This window comes from Siniperca chuatsi, linkage group LG4 (assembly GCF_020085105.1).
Source record: "Siniperca chuatsi isolate FFG_IHB_CAS linkage group LG4, ASM2008510v1, whole genome shotgun sequence".
NCBI lineage: Eukaryota > Metazoa > Chordata > Actinopteri > Centrarchiformes > Sinipercidae > Siniperca > Siniperca chuatsi.
Window position 1 is genome coordinate 26,085,225 of NC_058045.1, and position 19,541 is coordinate 26,104,765.

General features: G+C 39.0%; 1 protein-coding gene across 4 annotated transcripts in view; it reads left to right on the plus strand.

Moving 5' to 3' along the window:
* The first annotated feature begins 3,130 nt into the window (after positions 1-3,130).
* wwp2 (WW domain containing E3 ubiquitin protein ligase 2) overlaps positions 3,131-19,541 on the plus strand; it is a 63,668-nt gene continuing 47,257 nt past the window's right edge. For 3 of the 4 annotated variants that reach the window (XM_044193251.1, XM_044193254.1, XM_044193252.1), the window contains exons 1-5: positions 3,131-3,244; positions 4,432-4,513; positions 10,688-10,844; positions 11,368-11,489; positions 14,981-15,118. In XM_044193251.1, the coding sequence (XP_044049186.1) occupies positions 4,444-4,513; positions 10,688-10,844; positions 11,368-11,489; positions 14,981-15,118 (487 nt within the window). In that variant the 5' untranslated portion in view covers positions 3,131-3,244; positions 4,432-4,443. The remainder of the gene's footprint in view (positions 3,245-4,431; positions 4,514-10,687; positions 10,845-11,367; positions 11,490-14,980; positions 15,119-19,541) is intronic. The other variant, XM_044193253.1, reaches the window with a different exon arrangement.

The following is a 19,541-nucleotide window of genomic DNA, read 5'->3' on the forward strand; positions in this document are numbered from 1 at the left end:
CTAGCAAAGTGCAGCATACAAATACACAATAGTCTCCAAGAAGGAAATAAGTTTTTACAGTTTTGGGGTGACACACGTTTGTTTCACTATCTCCATGGGGGACAGTCATTGACATAATGCTTTAACTAGCCCCTTACCATCACAACTAAATGCCTAACCTTAACTCTTACCATAACCCTAACCTCAACCTAATTGTAACTTGTACCCTAAAACCAAGTCTTAACCCTCAAAAAGTAGTCTCTACCCGTAGGGACCTCAATTTTTGCCCCCAAGGTGACACAAGTCCCCACCGGGATATAAGACACACCCACACACACACACACACACACACACACACGTGGAATGCAGGGTCACTGAGACACAGCAAAGGCTCAACAGAGCAACACTGAGAAATGGAGAAAAATTACAGTTACATAGTACATAATGTGTGCGCAGTCCTTAAAAATGCATTTTCTCCCACACTATTGTCAGGAAAGGGGAGTATCCAGTCAGAGGGTGGGGAAAGGTCTTGGCTGTCAGTACTGTCTTTGTAGGTGTAGAAGTATAGAAGAGGCTAGATTGAGAATTATTAGACTTCAACGTCGAGTTTCTCAGTAGATTAAAGTATGCCTGTCTACTGGGACAGGTAGTGCAAAGGGAGGTGGCATTTTCATTGTATCTGCATGAAGGGGGTATGTAACTTATGCGGGTACTATTTCCTAGAAAATTCTGTTGTGGTGTCGTGCCTCAACAGCAAGTGACGCAGTTCTGTCCTATGGGTACACAGGCAGGGTTGAAGGAGGCAACTGGTTGTAGTGTTGCAGCTAACTGTCTGGTTAAGCACCAGTTTCGTAAGATTAATGTGTCTTTCAACCTGACAGACCTGTCAACCTGTCTGGTTAGTTACGGCCTAATAATCAGAAAGCTTAGTGATCCGCTCCCGTTTGCCGTTGGTGTTTTTTTAATCTACCTAGGCACTAAAATGCTGTGTGTTGACAAAGACAAAGTGGTTGGCAGGATTGCCACCATGAAGGAGAGGAGTATGAAGTTTTAAAAAGGGACCATGATATGTACAAAGTTCATTAACCTGTTTGGATTAATTTGTTCTATGGAGGATGGGGGAATACACCAATGGACTAACGATAGCCTACACTAAATTAGGCCTACAGCAGGCTGAGCAGGGACAACAGTCATCCATAATTAGTCTTTATTAACTTAAATTTTGGTTATGAAAATCTGTTGTTTAACTCCATGTTTACTGCACCTGTCTGTGTTACTGCCTGTGTTATTTTAGACTGTTTATATTTGAATAGGCCTTGTAGTGATGTAGACCGCTGTGTCTATTTTATGTTTGAATGGGCCTTGTATAGTGTTGTAGACCGCTAAAAGCTTATCTTTTCAGAGAGGCTGAGTGGACTTATATTAAGCTTTGAGAATGAACGAGCAAAGAAGTTTAACCTAGAGCAGATTGTTGAGGACTTTGCGGTTTTTGTCCTTTTCTGGTTTTATATGGTTATGTATTTAAATAGGCCTTGTATAGTGTTGTAGACCACCGTGTCTATTTTATGTTATGTTTATGTTAAAGTTATTCCCACTGAGACAGTTCCCCTGGCTGTCTAAGCCTGTCGCTGTTTGTCGGCGGTGGCGCTGAACTGTTCGTTAATGCATGTAGAGCGCTGCGTGCTGTCTTAGGTGCTGAAACAAAGTGGCCTCACTGTATGTTTTCTTATACATATTGCTTGGCTCAATAAGTGACAATTTGTGTTTATGGATAGGATAGGATATATCAGCTATTTTACAGGAGTGAATTTTAAAATGACTTTATCAGAAGGGCTCCTCGAGAATGCTCAGCCCCCTCTGTGCTGAGAGTCTAGCTGCGCCCCTGGTCAGAGGCCACAGCTCTTGACACCTTTCATCAAACAACATGAACCTGAAGTAATTTATTACAACACTTAAGCTCACAAAATGTTGGCGAGTTTGTATTGTGTTTTTAATTTTAAGTCAAATACACTTTCCTTATGAAATTACAGTTATATTTGGCACACAAACATCTTACGTGTTTCTAGCTCTTGAAGTGTGTGGGGACTTAACTGTAACTTCTACAAAAATGACCGGAACATCACATTTCAAAAGACCTGTAAGCAACATTCACTGCCACTAAATGTCTAGTTTGAATGAAATATGTTTGTATGAAGTGTGTAACGATGGTCTGTGAGGTAAAATTAGTGTTTTTTTTAATGCAGTCTGGTAGTGGGCGAGAGTGATAAAACATCTTATGGCGGTGTAGTCCCTCATTCGTCCAGGAATGTTCCATCGTAGAAAAGGTTGAAAAGGTTTTATCGTTCCATCATGACTACGATTGAAACCTTTTCTACGATAAAACATCTTATGGATAAACAAAAAAGATCTTACTGTTTAACAAAAAGGTCTATCTCTGTAGGGATCCTTTGCATATTGTCAGACACTTAGAATAACAATCTGAGCCTGTCAGTGGCAAAAATAAGCACTTTTAATGGGTGTATTTGTCGCATTTGTCCACAGCAGCCATTGCAGCCCGTTTCGCGGCTGCAGGCTGAGGCGTAGAGCCAGAATATTTCAGTGAATTAAGGGTTTATTTCGACCAAACCAGAGCTGGTGTTTGTTGGAACAGTGGAAAGACTAACAAAGACAGTTTTGGTGAGTTTTATTTTGCTTCTGTCCAGTGTATTTTACGATGATCTGTGAGGTAAAATTACTTTTGATGTTTTTTGAAATGAATTTTCTCAATGGAGTCCGGAGGCCCATTTGTTTTGGTCTGAGATGCTGGTGCTCTAGTGCGACATTTAGTGGCAGTGAATGGTGAGTGTCACTTACAGCTCCTTTAAAGTCAAAAATATGATAAACATTCAGCTGAAATTTGGGTTGAGTTCATCATTACATTTTCTCTTTGGGCTGAACTTTGGAGCTCACTTGTTAAGATTTGCTATAATGTCTTGGTATCTATTTGGCTTTCCTGTTTTGATACCTATTTATTTTATGTTTCATTCCTTGCTTTAATATTTGCTTAATAATGCTGTAATTACTTTTGCTGTACATTCTATTTTCTCTGTAAGTAAAGTGAAGCAGCGTAACTTTAATTTGAAATATATAAGTGATTATGTTTACCATTATATATGACCCACAATCCTTTGTGCAATGAATAAGACATACCCTGGGTCACGTGGTATTGTCACTGAGGCGGAAATGAAAGTTCACTGTCGACAGCAGCGAAGCACAGCTGAAAAAGGTACGGGAAAGACTACATTTAAGCCTGATATGTTAGTGGTTAAATAGATATATCGTATTCCGACATGAACCACGTAACTACCAATGCAGCTTTACTTGTTGTCAGGTGATTAGAACAGGTTTTATCGGCATGTCCTTTTGTAAAATCCCCCTACGAAGCTCGCTCGCTCGCTAACAGTTAGCTTCGTCTAGGTCAAGTTAGCCAGAATTAGCCACATCGGACCGGACATGTCGCGACTTCCCCTTCAAAATAAGTGCAACAAATAAACTGTCATATTGTTGGGAAAACAAGTATCGTGGGGTATACAAAATTGTGAAGGGCTACGCAATGCTATTTGTTTCAGTAACAATTCGCCTCAAGATTTAGCGTGTGCTTTCTCTTATGTGCATTGTATTAATTATAACATTTTGCAACATGGGTATAATTGCCAGATGAGTTGTAGTTTGGAAAAAAATACCGGAAGTCAGTATTTATTCAGCCTCGCTTGACAGTGATACATATAAATGTCTTGATCATCTTCCGTGTTTGTGTTTTGTACGCAGCAGCAAAGGCTCTTTAAATACAGGGACAATGGAATTTGCTTAGCAGGGACAGTTAAATCTTTATAAGTCTATATGAAGTTTAGCCACCATCCACTGAGTAGCGGATTTAGCTAACGTTGCGAAACCTGTCAGCTTGTTTCATAAGGTTGACGGAAGATGCTGTGCGCTTTTGTTGTGATTTACTTTGAGATGTTTGTCTGCAGCCCGGAGACAGACCTCAGGTGGTCGTTAGATTAATACATCATAGTTCTCTTTTATTATGGCCAGGTCACATCTGGCCATGCATCACTGGGTTTTGTCTGGTCGTAGGCTGAGATGCCAACAGCAGTCACCTTGGTGCTGCAGCAAGTAACGTTACGTTGCACTGATAACAGGATGCACAAACTAGTATATACAAAGTAAAGAACAATATTAACAATAGCTCCAGACAAGAGTTCAGATTTGCTGCGTATTGGCCTTGCCTATGCAGTTCCCTCTGCATTCAATCCAGCAGGCTACATCTCTGACTTTGGTCAAGGTGATGTTGATAGGGTTGATGAAAGTCTTGGCATTCACCACGTCTGATGGGAGGGGGGAGACAAGGGTTGTTCTAATATTGCGATGAAGCTGTACTATGTTGTAATATTGTGTGTGGTTGTGTTTCAGAGCTGTGAGGTCATGGCAGCTGCCAGTGTGAGCAGACCTGGCGGTGCCCAGACCACTGAAAAGTCTCAGTTGATCTTGAAAGGTAATTATCTGTTTTTTTGTCATCTCATTAACTAAATGGGAAGTGCTGATACATGGCATGTCCTTCCAAAATGAAGACAAAACAGGAGAATTTCCCATACTGCAGTGTTACAAGCAAAACGTGTGTGTTTTAATCTCAGATTGTCTCCAATTGAGTAAAAGCAGTTTGTTGAGTCTCTATTAGGTGCCTCTTTTTCATTCATGTGTTCAGCCATGGTGGCTCTGAACATTAGGCAGCACGATGTCAGCTGTTCTGTCCATCCATCATAACATGAAAATATGCTCTTTGTATGACGCACCAACTTATGAAACCTCTTTTTTTCAATTTTAGCCACTTTTTGAAAATAATGGGTCTGACACCTCACAGACCATATTCCTCTTGTCAGTTTTGCGCTCATTACTGGTCAGAAGGCCGTTTTTGTAACCTCTCTCCCATTGTTTACACAGCTAACCTGCTGTTCAGACCTTGTTCAGACCAGACGTGCTGCAGTTTCACAGCATTTATAAAATGGGAAAGGTATTAGGACAAGTCAGATAGTTTCAGATAAATATTTATTTGCATATGCTGTATTTTGACTGTCGAATATATTCTCGTGTGACTTGTGGCACCCACTGTGTTGTGTTGTTAACACCACCAATCAATGTTTAACACAGTACAGTAGATATCTGGCCGATTGTCATTTAGTTTACATTCACACTGGAAGCCTTGATGATTGAGTTTGATTAACTGCTCAGATCAGATTTTTTTGTTTTTTTGTTGGACTGTTCTATGTCATTGTATAATGCAGCACAAAACAAAATGTAAACAAAGGTTTACATATTAAAGTGCTAAACAGTAGGTTTATACTGGCAACTCCAACATGATAATAATAAACACACACAGGCACCGTCCATCAACGTAAAATAAGCCCAGATTCTAACCTAACATTTTCTCAAACGTTTATTTAAAGGAATTTCTAAGGTAGCGGGCAGACAACTATATGCCTTTATATTAAACAGCTACAAGGACAAAAGATATTAAAAAGCTCTCCTTACTAATGAATACACAACACTGTGGTTCAGACCGGTTAAACGGCTCCACAGTCAGTAAACCAGTTCATGGACCAAACTCTGACACGCTCCCTCGGTTGGTTTATTTAGCTCTTAACGTTACACTGACCTTGCATCTTTGTTCTTCTGTGGCTCTGTTTTGCCTTCATTTTTTTTTATGCTTACAATTACGTCACTTACATTACAAATAATTATGCGGTCTAACACCCCTCTGTCTAGCAGCTGAACACTCTCCATCACAGCTGTCGCCTGCAAAAAGGAGTGACAAATGCTGCATTGGATTCATGTAAAATTCACATGATTTCTGATGATTTTTCATCAACACAAATCAGGTTTAGGAACACACTGTGGTCCAAGTAAAAATTGAAAATTCAGTGTGATTTCTCACAGTATCTTAAAGTATCTAAAAAAGATCTGAGTCACTACAGTATGAGGGGAAAAATGCTGATTTGGTCTACTTTCACCTGCAGTGTGAATGTATTGAATGTGAATGTAGAGTAGTGATGAAAACTGCCCATGCTGGTCTGATGATTATTGCCTCTTGTGCTCCATGCTAACACCTTAGCATACACTATGTTGACTGATAATAGAATTATGCACTTAAAAAGTATTACGTCAGTGTGTATTTCCTTTTAGGACAGCACACGTTGTAGTTTTGTATTTTAACATAATATTAAAACCTTTCTAGTCAATGGTAAAACTAACACAAGGGTTGTCTCAATGAAGTGAACAATGAACATCAAATAGTTAAAAATGAGTCAGTCTGCTCTAATAAAACCCTCTGAACCCCAAAACCAGCTGGCATGTTTAAAATGCATGTTTTCTTACACCGTTGATCATAGCCAAAAGCTGTAAAAACTGAAATGATTTTCAGATTTTCAAGTTTCAGACGGTCTTGAACGAAGCATTTGTTGCATATGCTTTCATCAGGAAAAACAAAAAATCTAAGCTTAAAATCGTGACATTTTATTAAAATCACTTTATTCTACGTCTCATTCAAAAATTTGCCATAAATAAACCAGATCCCGTAAAAAACATTAAATTTTGCACTCCTCAGCGCAACTGGGAAGCTTTGAATCAGTCGACTTACACCAACAGTCACGTGACAACAATTCAGCCAATTAGACTGAAGTGTAAGCTGTGTTTTACACCGGTTTACACAGACAGATAGAGGAGAGGACATGGAGGGCAAGGATTCATGCAACGATATCAGAGAGAGAGAGAATCCTCCATCTTTCCCCAGTATTGATAACATTTGTGGGAACTTGGAAAAAAAATTGTATATAGGCCTATAGATTCCATTGTTTTTAGATTTTGTAAAATAAATTAGCAAAGAAATTCAACAATGACAAAGCCCTCTCAAACGTGATAGGTCAATACTACTCGGACTACAAACGGAAACCAGAACGCTTCTGATACCAAAATCTTGTCCTATGCCTACAGATTCTGCATTCATATGCAGATATCTGTTTATAGAGATTAAGAAAAACGAGCAGAACCCACAGTTTCATCACGTGACTCTGCAGTTACCTTCAACTTTATGGAGCTTTTTATTGTCTTTCAGCTCATTGTTTTGGTTTTATGGCCCACAACATTACTGTTTTGGTTCGCTCTCACTGGTCTCATAGCGTTGTTTTCAGACACAGCAGGCAACTGTTTTCAGTTTTAAAAAAAGGCTGATAAACCCACTGTATACCACCTGTCCAACACCAAACAGCAGACAACATTAGCAACTAGCCAGTGAACATAGTGGAGCCTTTAGCAGATAAAGAGCCAGATATTAGTTAATGCAGGTTTAAATAAGACACATGTATTACCTTAATACATTATAAGTCCATTTAATACAGACTTGCACTGCAAGTTGATATGGCGAACGTATTAGAAAACGGTTGCTTATTTTCACATCCAGTAGTTACAGAGCAACATTCATTTGAAGTTGTGTTTCTGGCCAGCAATTGCCGGCTTTTCCCACACATAACATTTTAAATTCTGACTAATTCAGTTTTAGTGTGATTTATCACATAACATGCTTACTCTTGAGCGTTCTTGGTATTGGTTTTCCGTGGCCGTCGTCCATGCACTGCTCCACAATGGTTGTATAATGGGATATCCCACGGTGGATGCAGCAGGTACCCTACACTCTCAGCAGTTACTTTGATGAGGACAATGTTATTATAATAGCTAGAAAATATGGTCAAATCTAAAAAAAACATTGTAATTAACTAAATGATCTTTTAATGGTGTAATGTCACTCAAGGTAATGTATACTTAAGTCTTAGCACGAAGCACTAGAGTTACATTAATGATTTTTGTGTCTGTCTCCTCAAAAGCTTGTTTTCCTATAAACGTGCCAAAATAAGTACAATGTGACCAAGGTCTTCCTTTTTTTCTCTTTTCTACATTACCAATCTTATTTCACCCAATCACAGTTTAGTCACAACACCTCAGTGTCATTTACTGTTGATCGTTTGAGGTCTGACTCACCTCTTCATTTACCTCACTATTGATCTGCTCTCAACCACTGTTTCCACCTTTTCTCCACCCCTTCCACCTCCTCTCACTTTGTCGAGAGCTACTTTTGAGTCTTCCATTTCTGGTACTCTTCCACCTCTCTGTGTCACTTCCTTCTCTTCAGAGAGCTGCGGATGAGTCACTTTTTTTTTTGCCAGATGTTTATGAGTTCAGAGATCGTCAACCTGTCTCAGCCAGTGCAGATCTGCTAATGTGTTCGCTATGATAGGAAGGAGTACAGACAGAAGCCCTTTTCTCTGTCATCATTTATTCATCCAACCACTCGTCCTGATCAAACCCTGGCAGGCTGTGTGTTCTTCAGTTTGCAATCCAAAAGTGATTCAGGATGAACAAATCGTCTCTCATATATGACTGACACATGCTGTAACACGATTCTCAGCAGGCCTACAAGAATTCAAAGCCACTAAGCCTGTCTAAGCCCAGTTGTAGACTTTTACCAAAGTTGCAGAGCTTCCAATAGTGCTGAGAGGTGTATTCAGAAAGGGTCAGAGAGTTTAATCAATTCTCTGTAAGAAGCCAGGGAATATCAGGAAGTTTCATGAAGTTTAATTTTACACAAGTATAACGCAGCAGTTGTGTAACTCTTTTCATGCATTAATTTCATTAGGTTGTTACAGTCCAACTCGTGTGCAAACTGAATCACAGCATGAATAAACCAGAAAACAAAAGTATTTTTAGGCTGCAGAAGCACTCTAATGTAAGTATTTAAAGTCCTTGAAAAGTCATGGAACGTTCCACCAGGCCTGCAGTGTGAACACTTCCCTCCAGTGTCTAAACACTGGTTTCTGGTATTTTTTAACATTGAGGCCTCATTTTGACCATTTAATTATTTTCCTAGACCTCAGTCTCATGACAATTAATGAAAGTGGTACGGCAGATGTTTTTCTTTCTTCCACTAGAGGGCAATGTTTATATTTGTCTGTTTGCTTGCCCTACCACCGACATACAAGTTGCATCCCAAATCAATACAACATACTAATTATAAGCAGGTTTTGAGTATGAAGTGTGTTCACACGGGATAAGTGACAAAATTAAGTATACTCAAAACAGTCAGTATGCACACTAAAAAACTGTTGATGGACTCCATTTTGCCACAAGGCAATGCAATGGAAAAATATAAAGCTAATTGTGAATGGTAGGGAAACGGCTCTAGGAACACCTTAGAAAACAACAATTTTTGATAAAGAATTTGCTGTCTCTTAAGTTTAATTAGCAGTGGAATTTTAAAGTTGCAATTTGTATGTTGACGTCTTGTATAAAAAAACTGCAAAAACCGTATACTATAGTGACAGTGCTGCTGCCAGAACCAAAAATCTGTATATTCAGTACTGTTTGAAAACAGATTACTGTTGGGTGGCATCCCCTCCATGAACTGTAACAAAGTTAAGGACTGCGTGAGACTGATAAAATAGAAAGGTACACAGGCATGTCCAGCAAAATGACCCTTTTTTTTCCTGCTTTACAGATTTCAAAGATTTTTTTGACTCTGCTGTAATGGCCAGTTCCTAAAATTGTTTGAAAATGGTATGGCGGGGGATACGTAGAAAATTATTAAAACTGTGCATAAAACCAGAAAATGTTCTGTAAAAATGGGCAACATGGAAACAGATTACTTCCTTCCAAAGCAAAGGTATAAAACAGGGTTGCTGTATTAGTCAAACCCTGTTTAATTAAAATATATTTAAAAAATATATTTTAATTTTATAAAACGTGGCCATTTAGGCGAGATGATAATTTTATTTATATAGCACATTTCATTACAAGTAAACTACAAGTGTGCTTTACATAACAATGCATGTGCAAACACCCACCCACCCAAAGACAATAAGGAGCCCACATCCACCCTACGGGCATAAACATCACATGCTGACAGTTTTCAGTTTGCTTTTGAATGAGGATACAGTTGTGACAGATCTCAGGTCATCAGGCAGTTTGTTCCAGAATACCAGACTAACTAAAAGCACTTTCTCCATATCTAGATCATATTCTAGGTACAGTTAGACGACTACCACCTAATAACCTGAGAGGTCTGACTGGATTGTAGTCAGTGAGAAGATCAGAAGTGCTTCAAAGAAAACATGTACAAGTTCAAAACTGAATCTATGTTTCTCTGTGAGCCAATTACTTTAAGTGCTGGAGTAATATTTTTGTCTTTGCGTGTACATATGAGGATGCTGGCTGCTGTGTTTTGGATGAGCTGGTTTGTGTTTCCTGTGTTAGATACTCAAATTACAGGACTTCTGTTTGCAGATGACGTAATTTTAGGGGCCCCAAATCACTGGTTGGCTCAGAAGTAGACAGCATATTATTTAAAAGAAATTGTGGGTGAGGTGTTGTTGATATGAAAGCTAAACCTTTGACCTTTAACACACACTTGAAATAGAAATACATTTCCTTATTGTGGTTGAACTGTGGCCATATTCACACACTGTGTATCCTGGTCTAGTGTGTACGAGTGGTACAAAAAGAACACTTTTTTACTCCTTACTAATTCTAATGTATTTCTTTATAACTATTTTCCTTAATCTGATTGTGCTTTTGTGTGTGTGTGTGTGTGTGTGTGTGTGTGTGTGTGTGTGTGTGTGTGTGTCAGTGGTTTCAGCGAAGCCCCAGTCTCCCAAGCTGCCAAACCGTCAATCTCGGCTCAGCTCCTTCGTCGAGGTGACTGCCGACGGCCTGAGCAGTGAAACAAAAAAAACAGGCAAACGCAGTGGACACCTTGAGCTGCAGTGGAATGAAGACCTCACCCTGTGAGAACACCATTACCCATACATTATTTATACTGTCCTGTATTTTATTGTTTGTAAACTTGTTTAAACAATTATATAGAACATCCATTGTATGCATCCTACTCTGTTGTTATATGTGTACTGATACAAATACCAGAATATTCCGCTCTAGTAGAAGTGCTATACCATGGCTAACATTTAATTGAAGTTCAGCTAGTTCTGCTGTAAAAATCTAGTTTATTAAAAGTAAAAGTCAGCTCATTTAAAACATTTCTGGGGGGAAACCAAAAAACTTTGTTACAGTAGCAGTACTAGGTAAGGAAAATAAGGAATGTAAAACTGGACTCAATAATAAAATGCAGCAAAGCAGAATTATTGTGTTAATTTGTAGTAAGTGGGTTTTTCATGCGAGCATTCATGCGGACTGATTAGGTTAATGTACTGATATGCAGAATTTGTTGTATTTTTAAATGATGTGTCTTAGTGTGGTAACAGGCCTCAGTGTGATAATGTGTGCGTGTTCATGTTGTCTTGTGTTTCACAGTAATGTGACGCCTCAGAGTCGCCTGGATCTGAAGCTGTGGAGCTGCCACACCTTGAGGAAGGAGCTACTGGGCAGCGCCACCATAGACCTGCTGGACACCCTGCGCACACATGATGGCAAGAGTAAGGACACACACACACAGAAAAAAAAAAAAGAAAATATTATGGTATTTTGCCACAGTGTTTAATGAGGTATAACCTAACTTATAAGCAGTATATTAAAGCTAGGGTAGGTAATGTTGGAGAAACTAGCAAGAGACGTCTAGATTTTGAAAGTATCCAACCAAAAAAATCCCACCCCCCCCTTCAGGCCTCCCTCCAAAGTGCACAGGCAGAGTGCACACAGGTAGACAGGCAGACAGACAGGCAGTAGGCGTATTACAGGCCAGACAGCCACAGATACCAGAATTTTATTAAATTTTTCTGAGCATTTGATTTATTGATTGCTGTCGGGTTGTAGAGAGAATTTCAACAAATGTAACAAAAAATACTTCTTAAATACATTACCTACCCTAGCTTTAACAAATGAGAACGAGAACATGAGTCAAGTACGAATTTACAGCATGTTTGCAAGAAATCTGATATATTTCAGATATAGAATTCGAAAAGAAAGAAAAAGTAAAGAGAGAATAAAGTGTGAGGGGACAAGGGAAAAAAAGTCGGATGGGGGGGGTGCCCTGTGTGGAAAAAAGTGTTTTCTTCCGAAGCTCTGAAGGCCACACTGAACAACCTGCGCCTCTCCATATAAGACAGTTTAGCCTCACAGAGACGAAAAACTAAGGATGTGCTCGGGTGCTCCTTGTAAACTCAAAGTCAGATATTTATTTATTTATTTTATCACCAAGATGTTTACAGTACAGATTGTGAGGTTTTCCCTGAAACACATTATGGACAACTGGCACACAATGCGCCATGTTAACAGTCAATATATAGTCCTATAACAACAGTGAAGTTTATTCTTGGCTTCCTTTATTTACACTTTACAGTGGCCTTTTCAGTGGTCCACTTCAAGTAATGTATCACCTACAGGCAAATAGCTTGTAAATATAACAGGGTCACGTGATAATTCCTGACTTTATAAGTTTACGACAACTGACTGGGCCCATAATGGATTATGGGAGACTCATAGCAGGATACACAGGATATCTTCCAAATTGGGGAAAAAGGAAGGTGGCATTTCTCATTCAGAGAAGCCTTTGAGTCTGATGACGCTGATTAGGTCAATTCTATTTCAGTCTTCAGTCTTATCCAGCCTCTGAATTTGGACACAGTTTTAGTCTTAAAGTGAAAGTCAATCTTGAAAACTTATTTTACAAACTTGTACAAACTATTTATTTGATGGGGCCTTTAAACTTGATTAGTTTATTATCTGAATACATTGACTAAAACTAGTCCATCTATAAACTTATTAACCATCTCTGTTACTGCTTATAATTAAAGGTTAAATTGTAGTACAGTTCCAAAAGTATGAAGTGTAAAATTATCACACAGTGTCCAGCAGTGACCATATTCTGGTCTGCCACTGTAATGAATGAGTAATAAAACACCTGATAATATTCTTCACGAGAATTCCCTTGCTTGTCCTGAGCTTTTATACATTTACCTGACTCATTCAGGTTTCCTCTGGAATTCTAATGTTTCTTTCAAAATGGTGACTAACTTGTAGATATCTAAACTAATTTTGCTTTTGTAAGTAACTGGCATCAGTGAATTGCTTAAAGCTGTCTAATCCTGTGTTGGAGGAGATTGAACAATATGATTAATGTGATGTATGATGTCTTGCCCTTAGGGGTCCATTGCTGCCTAGATTAAATTCCTAAATCAGATGCCATGCCACCCACCTTAAAGGAGCTGTAAGCGACATTCACCATTCACTGCCTCTAAATGTCCCACTACAGCACCAGCATCTCAGACCAAAACAAATGTCCGCTATGGCGCACCAGACTCCAATGAGAAAAACAGTAATTTTACCTTGCAGATTACACTCTTCATTTAAACTGGACAGAAACAAAATAAAACTCACCAAATCCGTCCTTGTTAGTCTTTCCACTGTTCCAACAATCACCAACTCTGGTTTGGTCGAAAATAAACCCTTAATTGACCGAAATATTCTGGCTTTATGCTTTGGCTGGCAGCCGCAAAACGGGCTGCAATGGCTGCTGTGGACAAATGTGCCCCTCAAAGTAGCTACACCCACTAAAAGTGCTTGTTTTTGCCACTGACAGGCTCAGATTGTTATTCTAAGTGTCTGACAACATTATGGAAAGGATCCCTACAGAGATAGAGACCTTTTTGTTAAAGAGTAACATCCTTTTTGTTTAACCAGAAACTGCTGCTTTATTGCTCTCGCCCGGCACCAGACTCCATTGATAAAAACAATAATTTTACCTCACAGACCATCATTAAACACACTTCATTCAAACACACTTATTCAAACTCTACAGAAACAAAATAAAACTCACCAAACCCATCTTGGTTAGTTTTTCCACTGTTCCAACAATCACCAACTCTGGTTTGGTTGAAATAAATCCTTAAATCACAGTGTTAGATGAAAAAAGAAACAGCTCTCCTCACAGACAAACAGTTTCACATGGCGGACTCACATGCGCTAACATGCACGCGCGGCCGGAGCGGCTATACAAACACAGCAGAGGGGGTGTGATGTCATTCTCTGCTCGGGATGCCATTACTCCACTATATTTTTATATAGCAGATAGTTGTTTGCTGCTATATTAATGTTCAGAATCTCATTTACAGAACCTTTTAAAAGATGTGCGTTACCAGATATTCAAAATTTTAAACTTTTTGATACCAGTACCACTAACACATGTGAGCTTCAGTAATGATACTGAAACTATATTTTACCTGAATAAACTACAGTTACAATATTTAAATCTGATTGTCTGATCATAGAATAAGTTAAAGGAGCAGTGTGTAGGATTTAGTGGCATCTAGCGGTGAAATTGCAGATTGCAACCATTTGAATACCGCTCGCCTCACCCTCCCCTTCCAAGCGTGTAGGAGAAACTACATTCTGGGTGACCTCCGTGGAAGGGGACCCGCTTCCTATGTAAATATAAAGCGCTTAGGTAATGAAAACACAATGATTCTTATTTTCAGGTGATTATACACTAATGAAAACATACTTATAAATATTATAGTCCATTTCTGCCAGTAGTTCCTCCTAAATGTTACACACTGGACCTTTTAAATCTGGCCAGTGGCATCTTTCAGCACTTGGCAGTTTTCTGTACACAGAAGTGGCACATCTTCTTCTGAAACCACTATGAAATAAAACACGACAGCATTATTCATAAAGATAAAATATTACTCCGCTCTATCAGCTAGTTTTTGATCATCTCGTACTTTTTCTGGTCTCAAATGTCTCAGCAGGGTGGCCCTCCACTGTTATCCCTGTGGAAGGTAATACACCGAGGGTTCACATTGTTTTCTCATTTTAGAGCATATAGATGTCTGATTTCCTCCCTTCAATCTCTCTTCACTCTCTCCCTTCCTCCAACTCAACCTTTCTCCCCCTCCCCACCACCTTTGTCCTACCTTCTCAACCACTCATCCTCTCTCTCTCTCTCTGTCGCTCTTCCTCCCCCCTCTAGTGGAGAATGTCCAGCTGAGTCTAGTGCTGCAGACGGAGAACAAAGGCTCGGTTGTAGCGGGCGGCGAGCTCAACGTCTGTCTGGACGGCATGGTTGTTGATCTGGGCTCGCTGCCCAATGGCAGCACGGCAGCAGACAGTAAGTCCCGCCTTTACCACAAACACACACACACACACACACACACACACAGTGAAATGCACAGAGAAGCACCTAGAGAAACACTCACACTGAGGCCATGTGCACATACCTATCACTGCTGTTGTGTGAAAAACTAACTCCAGAGTGGTGATTTTCATGTTTTATGGAGAAGAAAGAACTCCCTTAAAGAAGTAATAAAAGATAAAAGTCAAATTACCCTTGTGGAGAATTTAGGAAGAGGTTGCAGTGCCGAAAATAAGATATTGCAAATGGCGGTGTTAAACATCATGTCAGCCACAGTTTCAACATTAAAAACATGAGGGCTGAAAACAACAACAACATTCTGAAAGAAAAAATTAATTGAATTGTGAATATATTGTATGCACATTTAGAAAACTTGTATCAAAGTAACTGTAATCCATAACAAATGCATTAAAAACTCTACAACCTTTGGGTTTATTAAACACGTTTTAAACCTCTATGGATAATCACAAATGCAGAGTGAAGCTAACATTAAGAGCATTCTCTCAGTTTGTGAAAAGTTGGCATTTTGGAAATACAAGGTTTTCACTCGTCAGCGAAGATATATTAAAGTGAACATGCACACGCTGTTTTCCCACAGAAATCCAGACAGCTTATTAGTACAGAATACACCACAATACTAAACCATTTCTCCTCCTCTCACTCTTTCCCTTCCTGTCTCTCTTAAATGTTTAATATTGCCAACAACCGCACAAACATGCACATACATTTGTTTGTACAGTAGGGTGCTTGTGTGTCTCTCCACGCTGGTAATGAGTGTTTTCCCCACTTGGAAAAAGCCAGAGGTTTTACTTTATGTAAATGGAACTTTTAAAAGTCACTTCTTACCCACATGACTTTGTATTATAGTGTGCACATACACATTTTGGTCTTTGTTATGGTGAAATGAGGGTTTGGAGTCTTGTTGGTGTAGTGTTTATGTGGTGATAGAATTGTACAATTGTGCAATAATGTACAACAGAATATTGTTATTATTTAATCACTTAAAGTTGAAATTTATTTTGTTTATAATTTTATATTTAAGTAAAAAAAGAAAACTATGATTTGATGTATAGATGAGGTTGATGTACTTAATTATTAATTAGATCTGGCCCAAACAATGTTCACCTTTGACATTATGTACTTAAATTAATTTCACATTTATTGTACAACTGATCAGTACAGTTCTGATTGTGGATGGGAATCACAATCTGAATTGATTCCAAAACAACATTTGAGCAGATGCTTCACAGCTTTTTATATTATTAGCTTGAGATTAAAAGTCCCTTAGTTTAAATGTAGTTTAATAACATGCAAGTGGAAACATTGAATTTATTAAGTTGAAGTATTCTCTGGCTATACATGTTCCTCATATGTATCCTGTAGCATGTATCCTGCTGATGAATGTTACTCATGTCAGCATCACTTGCAGAAGCATGTCACAAGGTTCAACCCTGGACTAATTCTCTACTACTAGCTACTGTAGCTACTCCAAGGGCTAGTTGACATGCGCCTCCTCCTGCCCCTGTGGTGAGCTGTGAGATGAACTTAGTGTCATCACTGAAAGTAACCTTACCAGATTTGCTGTCCAAGTTGTAGCCCCGAGGGAATCTTTGGTTCACATCTGGCCAATGCTGTACTCATTGACACAGTGAGTTACCGAGGAGAGCCCGGGTGATACATCGACATGACAGATATTATTTGTCAATTTTAGCTGTTGTGCAGTTATCTTGGTATCACCACATATTTTGGCCAATAAGTAATTGCAATACAGAAAAGCCAAAGATATGTCTGAGGTAACAATTTTCAAAAATGTTTGTTAAATGCTTATAATAAAAAAGAAATATCGGCCAATACAGTGTAATTGAAAGTTTTTTTTTTTTACTCTAATATCGATACCGGTATCAGCCTCAGAAATCAGGCTGTAATACAGAGTGACTTCTATCAGAGACCCAGGATTATGTTAATAACCTTTTAATCTTTACCATGAAGAATATAACTCAGTCCTCTCCAGAATACCATCTTTTTTCCATTCTTGTCATTTACCTACTTCAGCAAAAGTCATTCATGTGTTATTGTCCAGACAGAACAACTATACCTCCTTGTGTTGTGGCAACAGCATGTAAAGGCCTTTCACACCTGTAAGTGATCCAGAAAGCATCAGCTAGGCTCTTGTCAGTCTTAACAAATTTCCCTTTACTGGCCCCATGTCAGCTCAACCCTGGCAACAGCTCTGCATGTTCTCCCACTGCATGTCTGATCTCTGCTGTGACACCCTCATGCCTCAGGGCTCTTCTCATTAGTTAGATGTTTCACTGAGCAGACTCAAATTAAAGTTTTGCACTTTTGCTTTTTTAACCCCTAGACAATGCATCACGGTACCTTGAACTGTTAGGTCAGCAAAACACAGTTACTTTCACTCCAGGGTTTCTCTGTGGGACTATGATGTTTTTATCAGCTTTTTTGAGTATCGTGTATTGGCTTTTTTTTTTTAACTGTTCTGAATTATTACTGTTATGTTATCTTTATCATTTACCTTTGCAAACTGATTTTACCTGCTTTAAGTGTAAAATAGGAAAATGGAATAGTGGAAGATAACAGTTGTCAAGTATTTGAATTAAATTCAACCTGTTTGCCTGTAGTTATTCTGTAGCTTCAGTTTCTCTGCTGCATTGTGTCAAACCTGGCAACAATAGAAACCAGTTTGCATATTGCTTAGGGTTAGCCTATATGTGTATTTATTTATTTATTTATTTCAGCAACGCCTGGGTTTCAGTGGAGAGTTTGTACAATGTTTAAATAGTGTGTCAGACGGTTTTCTGTCCTGCCAAGAATAACATGTCAAGAACATTGTTAAACGTAAGGTAACTTAATGTCAGGGCAAAATATTGACTATGTACAGCTGCACAACTGCTACCATGCCTTCACCAACTTGTATTCATTGAACTTTAACACTGACTTTAGACAACACCTAATCTCCATGTGCATGTGTTACTATTCCCAAACCAATATAAAATAATTTTGTAGCCCTTAGAGGAAGGATTTCAAACCCTCCACAGACTTATTGACTCTCAGTCAACAGTATCTCCCACTTCCAGGCACTACGCTAACATTTTACTTTCCTTTTATGGTTTGGAAGCAAATACTAGGTGTCTTTTTTAACAAACACACAGTTATTAAGCTGCTCTTAAAACCATAGCCACGTCCATGCATCCATCTCCTCTCAGTGTAACACACAAACACACACAGGCTTTTCATAGACCGCCACACAGAGCCCACAGTGTATTCTGCTGAATTAACACAGGGCCAGCAGTAAAACCTGCCACAGCATGGGCTGTATAAATGTGTCTCTTTGTGACTGTTTAGATGTAAAGAGAGGTTAAGAGGAGGTGTGTTATGGGTGTTTGTGTGCATGCTGTTGTACCACATGTCTTCACAAGGACAGCAAGATGAGAAAAATCCTGTTAAGGGAGGACGTTTTGCAAGACATCACTTATGAAGGAGGCTAGTTTGGGTTTGGATGTAGGTTAGGATAAGATACACAGAGGCTTTGATGGACGGACCAATTGGTAAAATCAGTCCGTCCGATAAAAAGTTAATGTTTTTAACTTTTGAGTACACAGTCCCCAAAATCACAGGAGTGTCTGTGGCTGATGTTTTTCTCCCATTGCTGCATACTAGCACTGTAGCACAACTATCACTTGATGGATAATTTAACTATCAGGAAAAATTACAATAAAAATACATGTACTCCTAAAAGCATCGGTTCCGAATCTGAGTTGTGACCTTCCTTTGGGTCAGAAGATAAATCTGAGTGGTCGCAATATGATTAATCGAATACAAAAATGAAAAGTCTCCTGTGAAAATTTTAATTATGTTTTGTTTTGTTTCCTTCCCTAATCTTTGCTTTTTTTGGTGAAATATTGGATACCTGTTTGGGATTTCAACTTTTAGACTTTTAATGCCATTGATGAGGGGTCACAAGTGAACACTTTCTTTTAAAGGGGCCACAAACCAAAAAGATTGGGACCGCTGCTTTAACAGAATAGTTTGACATTTTGGGAAATGCGCTTTTTCCCTTTCTTGCCGAGAGTTAGGTGAGAAGATCGATATCACGCTGTCTGTTCAAAATGAAGCTACAGGCAGCAGCCGGTTAAGTAGTTACAGGGGGTCATATGCCGGGCTATTTCTTGCCCAGGAGACTTCCTACGAATTAGATATAATAATATTAATTAGTGAGCTTTAGTGGTGCTGCTGGGCCCTTTTTGTTACCTTTGGAGAGAGCCAGGCTAGCTGTTTCCAGTCGTGCTAAGCTAAGCTAGATTTCAGGACACTCTTATCTAACTCACGGCAAGAAAGCAAATAAGCATATTTCTCAAAATGTGGAATTATTCCTTTTTAA